The sequence below is a fragment of the Lycorma delicatula genome, chromosome 9, assembly GCF_047948215.1.
Source record: "Lycorma delicatula isolate Av1 chromosome 9, ASM4794821v1, whole genome shotgun sequence".
Classification (NCBI taxonomy): Eukaryota; Metazoa; Arthropoda; class Insecta; order Hemiptera; family Fulgoridae; genus Lycorma; species Lycorma delicatula.
In genome coordinates, this window is record NC_134463.1 from 91,137,507 (window position 1) to 91,158,401 (window position 20,895).

The 20,895-nt window shown below is 26.4% G+C and overlaps 1 protein-coding gene across 3 annotated transcripts in view; it reads right to left on the reverse strand.

Moving 5' to 3' along the window:
• Nucleotides 1-20,895, reverse strand: part of LOC142330524 (uncharacterized) — a 35,879-nt gene that overhangs the window by 12,979 nt on the left and 2,005 nt on the right. Inside the window, exon 2 of one of the 3 annotated variants that reach the window (XM_075375858.1) lies at nucleotides 4,214-5,097. The exons of 1 other annotated variant lie outside the window; for it this stretch is intronic. In XM_075375858.1, coding sequence (XP_075231973.1) covers nucleotides 4,582-5,097 — 516 coding nt within the window. In that variant the 3' untranslated portion in view covers nucleotides 4,214-4,581. Of the gene's footprint in view, nucleotides 1-4,213; nucleotides 5,098-6,216; nucleotides 8,154-20,895 lie in introns of those variants that run through there. One more of the 3 variants, XM_075375857.1, reaches the window with a different exon arrangement.

Consider the following 20,895-nt stretch of genomic DNA (forward strand, 5'->3'; position numbering starts at 1 on the left):
TTGATAATTATAATTTGCTAAGTATCAAAGGTTTCGTATCGTAAAAATGTCAAAATTAGTAATATATTTAAACAAAATAGTACTTAATAAAATTTACCTCTTTTGATTTCTTTACTTTAATTAATTAAAGCTTGGACAACGTAGTAGATAGTCAAAAGCTGCAAACAAAAGAATAATTAATTATAATTAAAAGAATAATTACACTACAACTAAGGTTTCCATAATTACGGATATGTAAATTACGTAACTATTAATAAATTTATAGGTTTAAATAACGTAATTATGTAACTGATCAAATTTTCAAACTGATAATATATTTACAAAAAAATGGATGTGTAATTGTGAATAAAAGTCAGATGATAATATTCACTATTCAGATATAATATATTATGAATTATCACTAAACCCTAATCTAGTTAGTATAGGTACAAAGATTTTGGTTATTATTTATAAAATTGACCGTATAGTATAAAGTAAATACTTCTAACTATCAGGTAAACAGAAATAAAAATTGTAATACTTACATGGTTGTGTGTATACCAAGAGTCGAATATGTAGACCATCGATTTATAGTTTATACAATTTTTCGACAAAGTTCGATAATTTAACAATCGCATATCACAACACATAGTAAAGAAAAGCTTGATGATTAAGTCAATGCGATTTGAACGATTGATGTTCCAGGTGTTATTTGACAATATTGAACTATATTCTTTATATGAAAGAATTAATTCTCGCTGAATATTCGTAGATAGTATTATTTTGTGCTCGGATTGTTCATGAACAATCCGAGCACAAAATAAAACTCGGTGAATTACCATAAAGCAACGGTTAGTACAGACAATGTTGCCAGTCCCTAGAGCGAGCGACATGACTACACTTGCGTAAAGGAAGAGGATTCCCTGGTTCCGTCACAGATTAAATAATGAAAAGTTCCGTGCTCATTTTAATCTGTCCGAATTGTAGGTGCGATAAAAATATGAAAAGGAACGGTTCAAATTTTTAGTTCAGATTGCAGGATATCTATGCTACGCCACTGCGTCAATCACTCTCCCTTCAAACTTATTGTGGTTTGCAACAAGCCTTAAGCAGTATTTTAACAAAATGCTATGTAACATGCAGCATGTCGTTTTTATATGAAAGCTTCTTAAGAGTGTCCCACTTTTAACAAAGTTCAGTGGATCAGTACGACAGATAAATCAAGCCAATTTAATGTTACGAGCACTGGTTCCCTACCTAATCTATAAATCTCCATAATGTATATCTTGAAACCTTATTATAATTAACAAAGTTCTTAGTTATCGTTTTTAATATCACCGACAATCCATTGTGAACAAAATTTAATTCATTAAAAGGAACTTAATAAAACAGAAAGTTCAAGAAAATGTAAAAATATGTACCTTTTTTATAAGAATATCAGCATTTAAAATATAAATGTACTTTACATTACATTTTTGAGAAGTGTTAACACATTTCACAGAGAAAAACATGGGAATAATGAAACAATAGATTATGCAAAATAATTGTTTCAAGATCAAAAAAAAAAATTCAAGTCGAAGAACAAAATATATATATAATTAAAAGAAAATGTATGCAACAAAAAATAAAATAATAGTGTGGCTCAGGCATAAATCAAAAAATATTTTTTAATTTAATTTACTCTGAATAAAAATATAACGCCAAAAAAAATTTTGTTATATTATCTAAAAATTAATATTTTACTAATTTTCAAAAGTGTACTAACTTTAATATTAGTATTAAGAATAATAAGAATTCATATGATTTAAATGTGCAATATGATTTAAAAATGGTTACAGAATGAAGAAAAAAGGAAATTAATTGTTAATCTCTATCAACTGAATTATTAATAAGTTAATTTATATTAAAAACATTTGGTATTATTTTATAATTTTTATTGTTTTAGCATTGTTGATTACAATAAAAGTCATAAATAAAAATTTTGTTTCGCCAGAAAGCTAAGAAAAACTCATACCATCTTCATTTAAATAAAATTAAATTTAGGATTGGTAAAACAATGAATAGCATATGATTGTAGTATACAGTTGGACAATATTCTTTTTTCTTGTGGTTACCTTGTGTGTGGAGTTCACACACAACTCTGAAAGTTGACAGGACTTTCATATATGTTTTTAATATTACCATCATAAAGGTGGTCTGGCCTAATACAAATGTTTTTTTTCTTTTTCATTTACTTATTAGTCAAGAGAATATGGTTTATTATTTTCCAAGTTAAAATTTGCTCTAGTACATTTTTTATCCATTAGCAAAATCCTTTTTTTGTAATTTGATAAAATCTATCTTATTCAGAATTAAAAATAAAATACAAAATAATTTTTATGATATATAAAAATTTTATATTTTTATAATAAATTGTTAAAATATTCTTGTTATCCTGTAATTTTTAATAAAACTTTTTTCATCTATTTTCAGTATTTATATTTTATGTGCATATTTTATTTGTATAAAATTCTTGATAAAAGATTTTTATCATAAATATTCTCCTTTAAATAAATTAACCAGAGTGGAAGAGAATAAAAATCAAGGGAAAAATTCTGATTCAGAGGGTGAACTTTCAGATTTTAAATTATCAATTTGATTGTCAAGATACGGGAAAAGTTTTTCAACATCTTCGCTCGGCATTATGAATGGAATGCTTTCATCGCTAAATATACTATCCTTTAAATAATCTGTTGTTACATTAAAAGCAACGTTCTTCTTTTCTTTTAAAATAGTTACATTTTTTTTATTTTTTACTTCCTTTTTATAAGAATTTGCTTCTGAAATATCATGATTTTTCACTTGATGTACTTGTCGTTTTCTCCATTTAAATTCATTTATTTTTCTTTTTTTATAATGGGAAATTTCAATTAAAAAATCTTCTTCCACCTTTGAGAATGAATATATTATTATATAAATAAATATATTATTTACAAATATATTGAAAAATATGAAAAGCTTTTGTTACTACAATACTTTTTAAGAATATTGAAAATCATCAAATGTTTAAAATTACATGGAAACTAAACTACAATCCTGGAAGTAAATGTCTTTCTCTTAATTTTTGCATTACTTTTATAAAAAAAAAATATGGTTTTATAATTTTTTTAAACTGAACTCAAGATACAGTAGAAAGTATATCAGTAAAACAATGCTAAATTATTCATGTCATAAGAATGCTAATTATTTAAATATTTTAAATATATTGATCCAATATGGGATACAGGTCATATCTTTGTGATATAAAGATCCATATCGCTTGTTATAACATTCATTTTTCAGGAAAAGTTAAATAGAAAATATCAATCGCAAAGATCTAGTTTTAAACAGTGTATTGTGAAAATAAGAGTTACTGAAAAATGACTAAAATCATTACTTCTGTATATTTGATAACTATTTCATTTGCATACTGGTAATGTTTTGGGGAGTCAAACAATACACATTTTTCCAAATGCTGTATTGATGTTCAAGTTGTAACCAAATTGCGTAGAAATCAATTGGATAATTTTGTAAATTTGCCGAAATTAAATTGAGTTTATCCTTTTATAATGTATAATGAATTATACAAACTCTACAAAACAAATCAAGGGATTGATGACAAAATAAATAATAAGTTACTTAAAAAAAATCAGTGAAATAATAACTTTAAAAAATAAAATAAAGCTGACTTTTTCAGTTCATTAAATTTTGTTTTGCAGAATTTAAAATTAAAAACTACTATATACTGTTTGTTTGACTAAATATATTTGCTGTTTTGTGGGAAATCTGTATAGCTTGATAAAAATAAGAAAACAGATGAAGAAAATTGACATGCTATTTAATATGAGGAAAGGCTCCCTGAAATGTTGGTTATTATATTTTTATTACATATTATTTTTGTAGTGTCTACTTTATTATTTTTTTACACTAATTTTGTAGTTAATCTTTATAAATATTCACATGAAAATGCTTAGTATTAGAATGACAAGATTATTATTATTATTATTATATTTGACAATTCAAAAATGACTACAGATAATGAAAGATATCAAAAAATGTCATTTTTTGCTTAAAAAATTCTTTCTCCTAAGTTGTACACACAAATTTTTAACACGAACTTACTTTACAAAATGTAAAAAAAAACAATCATTAGAATCAGTCGATTTGGTGAAAGAGTTATGTTTAAATTTACTTAAAAATACATACAAATCAAACTGAAAACTTAGTTTTTTGAAATCATACAAAATGTAGTAAATGGGCAAATATTTCATTTTTTCATGTACAAATTTCATTTTTTTTATTTTTTTATTGTTTCATTGTGTTTTTTGTACTTTTATACTAATTTATGTATAATTTAATCTAATTATTGTTATCATCATAATTTTGTTTTAATTGAATTAGTAAGCAACTGCTATTATTCTAAACATTTTATGGTTCACTTGTATTAATTTACATTTCAATATTTTTTTGCTCGTATTTGGTTTATATACACAGGAATTAATTAAAATTAAACTTCAAAAATTCTTCTGACAATCGATAATGAATAAACATTTTATTCACTCTGTTTAAAATATTTTTCTAAAATCAATCTTTATGACGTAATGGATCACTAACACCACCCCATTTCCATTTTGGTGTTTTAAAAAAATATTTATCACGTTCTTTTCTTCTTTTAGATGATCGTTTTCGTTGTTGCTGTTGAGTAACTGGATGTTTAGTAGTTGAATAAAAATCAAATAAGGCGTAAAGTTCTTGTGTATCTAAACTATCAGAATTTGATTGTGTTTCATTTTTTTTAGAAAATTTTTCAAGACTTTTATAAGCCTTTTTAATTAATTTGTCTAGTTCATGTACTTGATTATCAGTAACGTAGACTTCATTAAAATAATCTTGAAATAATTCATTATCAGATAAAATTTTTAAAGTTGTTGATATAATTGTTGGTTTATATGTTTGTACAATATGAATTTTATTATAAATATCTTTACTGATTAAACTTTTTGTTTCTTTATTTTCAAGTAGTTCTCTATTTTTCCAGTATATTATACCATTTTCAGAACTATCTTTATTTTTATCAACAGTAATATCTTCATTATTATCCTTCAGAAATAAGAATGTTTGAATTAGCTACTAGTTACAGGATAAATAACATAATATTCATTGGTTAAAAGAATTATTATAACAGATATATATGAAATTTAATGCAAGACAGGTTTTTAAAAGAAATGGGAAAGTTCGATGCCAAGTAATCAGCAGTGATTCTAAAAATTCACCACTGTGTGTATGATGTGACTGCTGCTTGCCTGTGTGCCACATCCTTGTGGACTGCATATGTTATGCGAACTTACATCACAAATTCAAATTACCAAGAGACATTTGTCACGTTTTAGGAAATAAGAATATACTAGACTGGGTATTGTTACTTCTAAAAAGAGTCAATATTCTTAATAAGATTTAATGATAATCAACCATAAATTTTATTTTGTTATTTGTGATACATATTTTATCCTGATGGTTACGTTTCTTTTATTATTTTAGTTTTAATCTTAATACTATCTTAGTTTTCATCTTAGTTTTACCTTATCTTATTAATATTTTAATATCCAAGAAGGGACTTTTTTGTTACCTTTTGACCCGGGCAATGATAACATGAATGCAGTTTTTGCTCAAAAAAAAATATATAGCTTTTCTCAGACAACTGCCGAATTGTGAGAGGAATGAAACCATTCGATTCAATTGACCACCACAAGCCCAATCTATTAAAAAAATTGTATAGAATAATTTTAATGCAACATATGTGTATTTCAAATGTTCTTATCCATGAAATGAAGAATAAAAGTTTGTAATTACTATCGGACCGATTATCATAATTTAAGTAAAAACAAATTATTTTTATTGAAAAATGTTTAACAATTATTTTTAAAAATACATAATTTTAATGGTTTCACTAAATATGGATATAACATGTTTTTCACCCAAAATAACTAAAAAAAAAGCAGTGTTACTAAATAGTAACTTAAGTGATAGCCCTGAGCAAAACAGTAAACTACTGTGGTTAACAAAGGCATTTTTTTGGTTGGTTTATTGTCCCTTTTCCTTTTATTAGACTTTATTTCTTCTTTAATAGATAATTAAGAAAATTGGGCTAAGCAATGTCACTGGTTCCATGGGTTGCTGTTATTAGGACCAACTGATTTTATCAGTCTCCTATCTGGGAGATGGACAAAAATCTTAATTAATGGCTTAAATGTTTAAAATAGAAAAAGCCAGGGTTCTTAATGCTTTTAAAATCTAAATCTAAAAAAAAATGGTTGACTTATGCGTTGTCAAATTCTTTAAATGAATTGAAAACTAAAAAAATTACTTCTTGAAAGAAAATTAATCTTTATGAAAAATGTTTTATTTTGTAATAACAAAAGATTAGATTAATAATGAACAAGATCTTATAAAAATATTACTGTTTTATTTATGAATCAGTTTCCTCCATGTAAAATTTTGGGGCATAGTTTAATTTTTACTTGTATTATATCAGTTCCATTTTTTCTCTCTTGTTTGAAATGAGAAGCGATCTATGCTTCAATTAATTTTTATAACCACCTTTTGAAAAGTTTGGTTAATAAAATATCGTTTTGAAATTTGCTGGTTGTACTTTAATAAAAGTTTGTGTAGAAAGAACTCTAAGCAAATTTACTCACAGATTTAAAGGAATTTATTGTTCTGTTTATGATTTCTTTTAACAGTTCTGTTTATAATTAATTTCTTTCTTAATTTATACAAATTTTAAATATATGTATCACTTCATTTAATTTTTTCCTTCATTTGAAATTTTTTGAGTTATTTTGTCTTTAATTATGATATTATTTTAATACACAGATAAAAAATATTCATATTCTGCAGGATTTATTTTATTTTTTTTTAAATTCGTAAATCAATTTTTACATTCTGTAAAACAAATCCTGTTCATTTCACTTTTTGTTTCTTTGAAGAAACATAATTTCTTGTTAATTATAATTTTTTGTAACAAAATAATGCATCAATTATATATATATATATATTTTTTTTTAATTCTGATTGTTTTTATTTTTGTTTTCTTTTAGTTGTTGATAAAAAGCTTCCCATTTTTCTCTCATACGAACATTCTCTGGAATGGAGTCAGTTGTATATTTCATTTTTGCACTTATTACTGAGTCAGCTGAAGCAGTTGAAGTACTTGTAATGAATGATTCAGTTTTACTTTGTTTAACAGTCGATGGATGATGAGTTCTAATAACATATGCTTTTGGTTGGTAATTCCATAAACGGATTGTAGCTTTTTTATAATTACTATAAACAGATGTGTTTACAATTTTTGGAAAATTAGTTGGAATTGGTTTTCTTCTTCTATTAAATAATTCTTTCAAATTTTCCCAGTGTTTATATAAATCTTCATTTTGATACATTGCTGAAATAGTTTCAAAAAGATTTTTTTCTGAGGTACAATGCTGTTGTTTGTAATATGAAGTCAAATACTTTTGATTGATAGTTGTATATATATTCTTAAAATCAGGTATCTGTGTAAATGATGCTTTTGTAGGGTAAGTCCATTGTTTTTCTAATATATTGATAAATTTTGGATTCTGATAAACAAATGTGTGACTTTTTAAAGATGCATCTGATCTTATAGATGTACCACCTTTTGAAAATGCAATTGTTCTTAAAAATTGTGCCCAATTAAATTTTTTTAAATTTTCATATACTTCTAACGGATCAAAAGGTAGTTTTGTAAAATGAACAGCAGTAGGTGAAGGAGTTGTGGTAGAAGTAGTTGTTGATATTGTTTTTTTTGTATGATAATGTCTGTGAAATCTTTTTCTTTTCTTTCTTTTACCTTTCTTTTTTGTACGTTTCTTTTTATTTTGTTGGTATACTGGTTCCACCTTTTCTTCAGATGAATAATAATCAAAACTATTTAATGGTTCAGATGCGTAATAATATCCCTCAGAATCAGAATACTCACTACTACTTTTATATTCAGAATCAGGGAAAAATCCAAGAAGTGATCTACCATAATGATTTCTATTTATAAAATGATTATTTTTTAATCCATTCACTTCATTAGTTATCTTCAAATTGTTTGAAAATTTAATAAATTCAGATGTATTTAGGTCAATTGTTTCCTAAATTAAGGACAAAACTTTAATTATTTTTCATTCTCTTAAATAATATTTAAGAATAGTACTACAAAGTATAAACTACTTTTTAACTGTTTATAAATTTATACATTTCTTCTGTTTTAGAATTTAAAATGAATATGAAACTACATTAATCAACCATAAACATGTTGAACTAATTGTGACAAAAAAAAAACGGTTGAATAATGAAAACCTCATTTTAACTCTGAAACTAAAAATTAAAAAAATGAATCATGATAAAAAATTTTATACATTAATTATTTTTATAACTTAAAACCTTTGAACCTTAAAGAAAATTAAATCCCATTCTTTTTGCTCAAAGAAAAAAAGATGAAGTTAAACAGAAAATAGTTAAACCTGATTATACTTTTAACTTGATAGAATCATTCAATTTTTCTTCAAATACCTCATAATTATAGCAGTAGAATAAAGTAAAAATAAAGATGTTTTAATTTATTAAACATTTTAATTCAACCCAAAACCCATCAATGATAACAATTTAATTACAAGTTGAAAAAAAAAATTATAAGATCATAGACGATTCTATAAAATGATTTTCTATAGCATCAACCTATATGTACGAAGCCTAAAAAGGTATTAAGAAAAAAAATATATATAAGGAAGAAAGACACAAATGGTTTATAATGGCAGGATTCTCCAGATCAAAAAATTGCTATAAAAATTTCATAGTTAATAAATAATTTTTGAAGGTTTGTTAATTTTTAATTTCCTAGCTGTTGTGCATACCATAATATAAAAGAATGTATATTGTCACAGATCAAACTTTTGAATACATTTTTATAAGCTTTTATTTAATTTGCTTTAGGAATAATCAAATCTTGCAACTGCTATATCTTTTGATCTATTGTATGAAAATCAATGAAATTTGGTACATGTATGTAACTTCGATGACAATACAGCACTACAGTGTCAGAATTTGATATGACCCACCCCCACGCTCTACTTTACGCTAAATTCATGCGTTTAGTTGAAAATTTTCATTTCTCATGAACTAGCGTATGAAAATGATTGAAATTTGGTACACATATGTAACTTCGATGTGTAAAAATAAATATTTTGACTTTTTAGTCTTAATAAAACAAACAAACTTGAACAAACAATTATATTAAGATATAAATATTATTAAGAATAATTTTTTTGGATGTAAAAAGTTTATTATTCATTAAGACTAAAAAGTAAAAAATAAAAATCAAATACAAAAAAAAAACAAAAAAAAAGTTCAAAAATATATTTGATTACTTATAAAAAATTATTTTTTAAAAAAGCTTTTATTTAACTAATATTAATATTAGAGGTTCCGGGTTCGAATCCCGTTCAGGCATGGCATTTTCACACACGCTACAAATCATTCATCTCATCTTCTTAAGTAATGCTTAAGTGTCGACTCGGAGGTTAAACAAAAAAAAAAAAAAAATATATATATTAACATTAATAAAAAAAGGAAACAAATTGGAAAAACCCAGTAAAAAATAAGAATTAAATCAAATTGAGAATTTTAAACAAAAAAATATAATATATTAACAAATATAAAAATGCACTGAAAAGTAAAAAATAAATTATATAAATATCTAATAAATAACCAATAAATAAATGTAATAATTATTAAATTTTAAGATTAAAAGTAATGAAAATATTTAGTTAAATAAAAGCGTGGCACAGTTTTTTAGTTTTTACTTTTCAGTATATTTTTATTTGTTAATATATAATTATTTTTTTGTTTAAAATTCTCAATTTGATTTAATTCTTATTTTTTACTTTTTAGAGGGTTTTTCTAATTTGCTTCCTTTTTTTATTAATATTAGTTAAATAAAAGCTTTTTTAAAAAATAATTTTTTATATGTAATCAAATATATTTTTGGGTTTTTTTTTGTATTTTTTTTAAATCTAAAAATAAAAGCTTTTAAAAAAGTAAAAATTTTGTATTTTTTTTTGTTTTTTGTATTTTTTTTAAATTTTATATTCTTGACATTTAAGTCAAGAATAGACGTTAAAATACATCTCAATCCAACATTTTCACTTTTTGCCACCAGGTGATGCTGTTTAATTTTGTATAAAAATTTTTCTTATATTACAAATAGAAATATTATTAAAGAAAGATTTTAAATTACTTCACAGCGCGCAAAAATTACGAATTTTTCCCATAGCTTCAATTAATTCAAAATTACTCTGGTTATGCAACGCCTAGAAGGCTGTGGCTAGTTGTAATTTGTAGAATTGTTTGCTGGTAAGATTTCGCGGTTATGTTCTTTTAGTTGTAAGTATATTAGTGTTAATTTTTTGGAAACTTTTTAGGGTGTTTTTTTTTTTTTTTGGTGCGAGACAGTTCTTTGTTATATTTCCAAATAATTACGACATGATAAAAAACGCAAAGAAGTATTTAAAAACGGAAGAATAAAGGTAGCATTACAGGACATATCCTGCAGTGGTATACTAACAAAAATTCTATAAAACCTGTATTTAGAGATTTAGCTTATTACTAAAGAATAATTACTAAAGAAGTCTTATACTAATACTCAAAATGTGAATGAGTCATTTAACAATGTTTTACGGACACAGGTTCCAAAAAATATTTTTGTTGGAAGATATACGCTATAACTTGGTGTGTACAATGCTGTGGTGACCTTCAATGATGGAAATATTGGTAGGTTAAAGATATTTAAACATTTGGAGGTTCAAACTGGGCAAAATAGTGTAGATGTATTACGCTCACTCGACAGGACCATATCAGGAAAACAGAAATAAATAAGAATGTTTCCAAGGAAGCCAGGACTGCAAAAAGAATACTACTAAGAGAATCCAGAGGAGGATTAGAGTTACCAGGCTGGAGGCTTCTACGTATCCAAATATAATTTAATGTAAGCAGTGGTTACATTTTTGTTTATTTCCAAAAAATCCTATTTTTTGGCACAAACTTGTTTTTTTCAGAAAGTACTTGAGATACAGGGCTGAAATTTTTACAGGCTTTTCTAATTGTTCAGTTCCTTGTGTGGATCCTCTATCATCGTCTTTGTAGTAGTTCTTGATTTAAAAACTAAAATGGGCCAAATTTTCTGTAAATTTGGATGGCTTGATAAAAATTTTTTTAAGTTTTTCAAAACACCTATTATTTCAGACAGAGGATCAATAGTGTCAAATTAAAATCTCCCCAAGTTTCATTCTCTTATCATTATTAGCCTCTGAAATAACTGGTCATAAATTATGCAATATTAACATTAGCGGGATAGAGCTTTTTTTGTGCATGTGACTGACATTTTGCTTAATAACTATGTATAAGAGTGAATATATATTATCACTCTATTTTGTTTGGTGACTTGAATATGTAATTTTTTTGAAAATCAAATAAGGGATGGGTAGACCCTTGTGTGACCCTTTTTTAACCCTTGATGAGTTTATTATAGCAGGGAAAGTTTTGCAATGATGCTACCAATAGCAGTGCACTAATGCCAGAATGCCATTCTATGTTCTATGCACTATGCCATTCTGTATTGCTTCACATAAAATCTGTTTTCTATGTTTTACAAACATTAAGTATTTGTTGTTACTATATTTCTTAATGAATTAAATATGATCAATTATTAATGAAAGAAAATATTATCACTTCCTTGAATGGTAAGTAATGGACATTGCTGTAAATTATAAAAACTGCATCGGGTGAAAATGGTTTTTGCTTTTGGATATCTATAGATAGACAAACTGTCAAAAATAAATCACTAAAAACTTAATTCACAAAAAGAAGTTAAACATTTGGTATGAAAAAGATAAGTTTTACTATCAGTGTTGACATTGAAATGAATGTGCAATTTTCATAATATTGTAATGTAGCCAGCCACCTGTGGCCGTGGACCACATTCTTGCGATCTACTATTATATAAATTCAAACATTCCATTACTATAAATTTATGAGTGCATTTGTGGTGCCCAGAGTTTAAAAAAATTAAATTGCCATGTACTTTATGTTATTTAGAAGACTAAGATGCAGGTATGGAATTAGTGTTACATATGTACACATGATTTTTATTCTACATGTTTTAATAAATTTATTACCCTTCAGTTGTAAAAAATAAACTTTGATAATAAAAATCTTCCATATATTCAAAATTATGTATATATAAAGTTTATGCAATAATATGATAATTGTAAAAATTTCTAAAGCTCTAAATAAATGTTATCCATAATGATTATGATAAGTAAAGGTAATTGAATGTTACAATGAATCCTGAATTGATTTTGGTAGTTAAAAATAATGAAAATCCACAAAAATGAAATTTAAAAATTTCTGTGTATTATTTAATATAATTTGAATAAATTTCAAGTTTATGGAAAAAAAAATCAAAGTAAGCATCATCTGTCATTTTCTTTAAAAATAGAATAAAAAAGTGTTTGAGACTAGTAGCTAGGAACAGTTCATCGAACTGAATTAAAAAAAAAAAAATGCTATTAATATATACTTACTTGATAAAAATCCATCAAAAAAGAAAATAAAGAATGTTATTTGATTTCTACAAAAATGTATTTAAAAAATTACAACAGCTGTTTCAGTACACAGTATTTTTCTCAGGTATTACAAACAGAATACCAAAGCTAAAGATATATTACAGTGACAAGGGTAAATACAAAAACCAAAAGAGATAAAAAGCAACAATAGGGACTCTATTCATATATCAGTAATATATAAATAGTAAATACTATTGGTCAATTCATTAAAGGGGGCAGTACTTACAAAAAGGTAAGAAGCCCATCTCGCATCCATAAGTTCAACAATGGTGAACTATTCACACACTCGCATTTTACATATATTCATATGTTTTCCCAGTGAGAAAATTAGTAAATTTTTCAGAAACATAAATCTTTATATTGCTTTCAAATCTGATATTTATCTTGGTAAATTTATTAAGAATAACAAAACTTCAAAACTAGGTGTTTACAAAATTGAGTGTGGTACTTGTGATAAAGTTTATTTTTGACAGACTGGTCTTCTTTTAAAAAATTAATAAAGGACCTCAAATTTTGTTTTTCCACTAGTAAGAGGGTCTCTAATTATACCTGTCATTTAATTGATGAAAATCTTGTTTTTAATAGTAATTACAAAATATTTCATGTTGAGAACAAAGGTTTGAAACTGAACCTTTTTGTTGAAAATTAAAAAACTTAAAAGTTCAAGTTTACTTTTAAATTATCAGACTTGAATAGTTTGCCGTTGTTGAAATTATTGATGTGAGATGGGCTTCTTATCCTTTTGTAAAAAGGGGAATAATATTTATTATTACATTCTAGGGCCAGCCAATGCATGAGCTTGTGACGTCATGAGCAGACTGCACATTACTACTTGGCCTGAAACATAAACTCTGTATATCATATTGAAGTATTACTTATTATCATATTGTACGTGGTAATAATTATCATATTTACATTTACTAATTATAAACAATACATAATTGATTCTTTTATAACCTTTATTTGTACTAAATTATTAATTTTTAATAATAAACAAAAGCTTACTTGAATTTTTTCATGCATCTAATTCAAACTTCTTGTTAAACAAATCACTTTCACTTTCATTTTCACTACCAGAGTCTGCATGTATAATATAATGTTCTGTCATTTCATCTATCAGTGTTCCAGTTTTTCATATTCTTTTTCAATATTTTTTACTTTTTCACAGTAGGGTTTCCAGTCATCTTCATTTATGGAATTAATTTTCTCTGTAGTTAATTGTTCAACATCTGTGAAAGAAAATGTTGTGTTATGACTCACCACTTGTCTTTTTATGGCTGACTATACCATCTTGATCGGATTCAAAGAAGGATTGTATGGTGGGAGTCTAGGAACATGATACCCATTTTTTTTTCAAAAGTTCATCCAAGTGATATTTTTGAACTTTAGTTTTATGTAACTTTACTAATTTATGTAACTGTGGATTCAACATTTTTGAACTATACGGAATATGGGTTTTCTCCAGCCAATTGGTCATATTTTTTCTTCTGGAGTTAGAATTTGGCACTTTATCATTATCTGTATTATAATACAGTTAACAACTACTACTGACATTGGTGAAAGGTTTGGAATCAATTTTTCATGTGCCCGTTTCATGAAATTGTCTGTATTCATGTTGTCATGATAGTCGCCACTTTTCGAACTGGCTTTCCAAGTTAGTAATGCGTTCGGAATAAAACCAATTTCTCCTCCAGCATGAATTACTATTAAATGGGTCACCTTTATTAATTGGCACATGAAGTCCCTCAACAATACCATCAGACCACAACTTTGTCGAACCATGTGAGCTTAAAATGTACAAATCATTGCTTTGTCTGTACTTAGTCACTGCCTGCAAATATTCAATTCTCAACCACCTGATACCGAATTTCTCAATTAAAAGTTTTCAGTTTTACGCCATTTGAAATCTAACTCTTTCAAAATAACAACTGAAGTTAATTCACTGCCTTTAAAATCAATAAATTACTGAAGTTCTTGCCTTATTTTTTGTAGGTAATTCATTCTTCTTTGAATTAAATTCATTAACTGTTCTTTTAACTACATCTAAATCAAAACTGTCCAGTCCACTGACAGATTTTAAACGTCATTTATACTTTTTCGGCTTGTTGAAAGAACACAATTGGTATGTTGATTGAAGAATCATTTCTTTTTTTTCTCATCTGAGTTTTTGAACCTGTGTTCTTCGTATCTCACAAGCTGCAGCAGTTCTTTCTTTGCATTTTTGAATGCCAATTACATGTCATCAATTAATACACCTATTTTATCTAAATACCTTCACTGAACACAATATAAACTGGACTAAAGTTTATTTCTATATATACACATTGTGTTCTATGAATGACAGATCTAAATATAATCGTGTCAAAAGACATCATTTTTAACTGCATTTATAAACTTTTATAGGCTTGTACATAATACCAATCAGAGCATTAGTCATTGGTTAAGGAATTGTTATTTTTTACAAGATTGAGTCATTAAGCATTTTTATACATGTAATCAACTCAAGTGGAAAGAATTGAACACACAAAAACATAAATGTATTGTTTGTAAGTCGAAAAATGAAATAAAGATAATTACGTGCAGATATAATTTTTTGGAAAACAATATGAGATGTTAGCACATAACGTCACAAGCTCTACTGATACATGTGTTCACTCCCTATTGTTGCCCTTTTCTTTATATACTTTATCTCTTTTGGTTTTTGTATTTACCGTTTTTATTGTAATGTACCTTTAGCTTTAGTATTCTGTTCGTAACACCTGAGGAGGTACTTTGAATCAAAACAGCTGTTGTGATTTTTTAAATCAGCTTTTTCTGGAAATCAAATAACTTATTTTGTTTATTTCTTTTTGTTTGAATAAGATGTTATTTTATAGAATAATAAATTACACTTAACTTTAATGATAGGAAGAAGTACGTTTTACTTACATTTTTGTTAACTAAAGTAAAACTGTTCAAGATTGTTAATTTAGAATTTTTATTTGATTTAACAAAAAATAAAAATATTCCAAAGGCTACGATGATGAAAATATCAATGATTATTGGTTTATTCAATTAAATTTCAAGTCAATATTCAACCACAGGAGAGTTTGTTGTATTAAATCCAGAATTTGACGATTTATCAGGGTCAGAAGATAAATAAATATTTATCCATACATATACTTATACTTTGTCTTGAAAAAAGTACGGTCCAAAAATTCCAATTGAACTCACTTCACACCAAACCGTCACCTTCTCGTTGTGCAAAGGAGATAGATGCAATAAACCAGGGGTTTTCCTGTGCCCGATATCTGAAATTCTGCTTATTGACGTATCCACTAAGATGGAAATGGGCCTTATCTGACATAATTAGACTGGATAATAACAGTGTTTGTACTTCACTCATTTCTTAGAGCTTTGTACAAAATTCCATTTGCTGATTTAAATATCAAGGCAGTAACTCTTGAACCACTTACATTTTAAATCAATGAAAATGCAAATCCATGTGTAACATCCACTTAACACTCCATTCTGACATGCATAGTGCTACAGCATGTTGTCTAACAGGACTGCTGTAGGACTGCTCTCACTCTCTCTACATTATTTGGGGTGTGAACTGTTGGTGGATAGCCAGAATTCTTAGGCATGCAGTAGCATTCAGTTGAAAGTTTCCCACCCAGTTTAAAATCATTTAGCGTTTGGGACTCTTCCATTTCTTCGTATATTAAAACAATTCCTAAACTCATGTAGCATTACAGCAGCTGAATCACCATTTAAAAAAAAAAAAACACTCGATAGTAAGTACATAATGCTCACTACATCAATGCTCCATAGTGACTGAAGGCTTTGGATTACTGTACAAGCTAACCATTCAAGCCAATTTTAAATCATCTAATCAGTTTTGCCACACTCTGTATATAATAGTGGGAATGTCACATAAGTAAGAAAATTGTGCTTTAATAGAATCTCTATTTCCCCCCTAATAAACTGAACCCTCCATTATTTGAACTTTAAAACTTATACACATAAAGAAATAAAATAAAATGGGAGAGACTGATTGTATACATTGCATCTAATTTAGGTTGAATGTCTTAAGAAATATACCAATGTTTCTGCAGATATTAAAATAATACATTATACAAGGTGTAGCATTACAAAGTTTGTGCTGGAATGGCATTCTACCAGAAACTAAGCACTGTGCATGTATTTATTGTTAGTTTTGTGAACCATAGATGTCATTCGTTTTATGCTGAATGCATAAATTGAGCTTCACAACAAAATTAAATTAATAAAGTGAGGATTATAGTAAAGTAAGAACAGAATTGTCAATCACAATTGATTGTAGAAAGTTTAATCAGCATCAAAAGTAACATTACTGTATGGTAATATCATAAAGACTGTTTCCATGGATAATGAACATCCAATTGATGTATTTTTAGTTAATACTTCTTGCACTACATCAATTAAAAAAAGTTTAATCTTTGTATCTTTGAAACTTTTTTGTAAAAAAAATATACAATGGAAAAAAGTTAAAACTTTTATCAAAGTATCAACTATTTAAAATACTATTGTGAACAGAAAGTGCTGAATAGTAATAGAAGAATGGATTCTAAGACAAACATTAGATTTAAAGATGGAGTAAAATGTATTAAAGTATTTAACATTTAACTGCTGAAAGACAGACTGGTAATATTGATTATCATTACGAGTAGGTTGTGTCAGAAGTGGAGTGTAGACTATAAATTAGCAGCAGTGGTGGATATTGTTTAAGAAAACCAGCAGCTACCATTTTGTAACTAAATATTTTATGAAAAATCATAACTTGTAATTTGTTCTATCTAATAGCAGGGTTCTTACTGCAATATTTCTTACAAAATATTAGAAAGTGTGTATATATCACAAACACAGATGATGTGCCAAAAGATCAAGTTATAACAGAACCCTGTTTCAGCAAGTCCATAATCTTCAAAAAGTTAGAATATACAGGGAAAGTTTCTGTGTGTTTAGTTGTTTGGTGGTATTCAAAGTATCTTCATAAATAGGAGTTTTTTTCATACATAACTGTTGTATGTGTAGACATAATTAACTTTTTATTAAACATTGCTAACTATGTTTTAAATGTTAATTATTATGTGTAAAAATTCTATCATTGTAAAACACAAATGTTATATCAATTCCATGGAGGTTAATGCACCAGTAACTTGTTAATAATGTTCTTGTAACGAGGTGAGCAGGATAGAATTAGCTAGCTATTTCTTTGGGTAAAGATGCATCACTATTTTGATCCATTTTGCACAGGTGGATATACAGTCATATTTATACACTATAGATATTTTGAAGGAGGAATGAAAAGAATGAAAGATGTAATTTAGTGTGCTTTGATTAATTTAAAAAAGTTATTTTTATGTATAAGTACAAGGACTGTTGTGATGAGTTCAAACGTACAAAAACGTAACGCTTAAAGAGTGTTCATTTCCATTCTTTTTAAATAAATACTATGTATATGTATATTGTATATATTTTTCATTTATGTTGTACATTTTTGCTGAATATTAATTTGTGATAAATATTTTATAAATTATTATTTCCTGCTTATCAGTAATGTGACAGCATTTTAAATTTTCTTATACTTTATAATAAACTACTGGATTGACATTCAGTATGGCAGATAAAAAACCTTTTTAATCATTATGCAAAATTATGTTTTTGAACAAATTAATTTAGAAATATTCATCAACAGGTCATATAATGAGGATATAATACCTTCAGAATACCTTAGAAACTGAAGAAAAAAGTTAATTTTAATTTGTCAAATTGTTCTCGGGTTATTTTTCACTATACACTGGAATAAGAAAGAGATTTGTTAATTAACTTGAAATTTAAAGGTTCAGACATAATTCAACCTAAACTGTATTGCGTAAAACTCACTTGAATAGATACTGAATAATGTATAAAATTCCATTTTTATCAATATCTAAGCTCTTGGAAGTATTGTATTCTGTGCTTAGTTAAAAATTCAACTTTATAAAACAATATCCTTGACAAAACTTAAACCTGATATAATTTCCTTGCTCAACATATTACAAATTACTATTTCAGTGTCCTCAAATTTTTACAATAGCTTTTTTGTTTAGAATCCACTGGTGACTGTAGTCATTAGCAGTTAATGAATAAAAATATTATACTGAAGAGCTGCACCTAGTATTTTGCAGTGTGATTAGTGCATTAAACCTTCCTCAACTTCTAACATTTTGTTATAAGTTCATATCTTTCAAATTCCAAGATACTATTACTTGAGATGTTCCATGTGCTGTTGAACATACTTATAATGGATATGGTCTACTGTTTTATCCAGGTCCCTTTATTACATTTTCACCAGCTGAATTTTAATGATTTTGTGAGAAATTCTTCTAAACAGAATTTTCCCTGTTAAAGCTTTATCAATATTATATATTATCACTACTAAGAGTAGATAAAATATAAATTGATATTAAATTGTATAAGTAGTAGAAACTTCATTGTTCTATAAAAAGAAACGTATCAGTTTTATACTGATACGTTGTCTTAATTTCAATTAGTGTAGAGTCCTTTTCAATACATGATGTTTAAAAGTTAAAATTTGTGTGTATTCATTTCTTTATATGTTGATAAACTGATAAAAACTTTCCACATTATAAATAATAAGACATTTTTGTATTTAATTTAAAATAAGTTGAGACTGCAGTACTTAAGCAAATAAGCTGATTTACTGAACATCACATTTGAGTAAATTTATTTTTCCGTAATTGTGCTATTTTGGATATTATTATAAGTGTACTAATTAGCATCCATATTCATTAATTTCATCTTCATCATTAAAACACACGTGTAAATCAGTGTTTGAGGTTTCATAATAATAAATTACTACTTAAAAAAAAAATTAAAGATAAATCAAACTAATTTGAGTAATTCTCAGAATAGTAATTATTTTTGATTTTATTGTTGATTTACACAATCTATCTTAATACGTCTTATAGCTTCAGTGTACACAATTATATAGATGGTTGTCTTTCTGGCTTTAATTGATTCATATATAAGCCATTGGTTAGATCTTTTTTGCAACCCTTTGAAATTTAAAATCCGTGAACGAACTTACAGACTGAGTCACCACTTCTGCCAATTTAAAAAGAAGACAGTTTCATTGATCTCTGGCTTCCCAAAAAAATAAATAGCAACAGTATGGCAGTCAACCCAAGCACCTGCCCACAAAATAAAAAAGGGATTGATGACAGGAAACAAGGGAAATTCACTTGTAAAAAACTAACTATTTTGGAACACTAAAGTGCATCTTTTCCAGGACAAAAAAGCAGAAATTCTTGTATTTACTTATGATTGGATTTGAATAAAGTTGTATTTGGTAATAGAGCTAGACAAACATCCTCAAAACAACTGTCTAAAAACTAAAACTAGATTTTATCCTGTCATTTGGAGTAAAGATATACATTTTAATGGATGTGCCATACTGATCTATAATAGCATTTTGGCTTAGTGAAGGTTATGAGACCTCTCTTTGTACTTTTTTATTTTTAATATTCTCATAATAAGTACAGTTATTCTTGAGCATGGCTGTTCATGTATAATATTGTTATTTTCATGTATAATATGTCTCATTTCTGACTAGAAGAACATAATGAAAGTGGAATGAGGTTCATTGTATAGGAAAATCTAGAATTTCCCAATTAGTGCAATTGGGGAAAAAATCATTTCAGTGACAGTGAATTCACAAAAAACTGTAAAAGAAAACTAAACTTAGATTTAAGTATACTCAACTGGTTTTCTTCTTTTCTTATTAATAGAATTCAAATAAATAATTTCATTTCTGATCCGATAAAAGTTATTTCAGATATTGGTCAAGGTACGCATCTTGGTCCACCTTTTTTCATTATTTATATAAATGATTCTTGTCAAAAATTAAAGCATTCTAAATGATTATTATTTGCTAATGACATGAAAATGTTTTAAGCAGATTTCTAAACTTATTGATAGACAGTTGTTATAAATTAATTAAAATTCTTTACTTGAATATTGTAGAGAAAATGGACTTTTATTGAACTTTCACATATATTTTGGTAGTGATACTTCATATTTTAATTATAATTTAGATAATATTGTTTCATGAGTTTTGAATATCAAGGATTTAGATGTTATTTTTCATAGCAAATTATTTTTTTCAGATTTACTTGGAATTTTAATT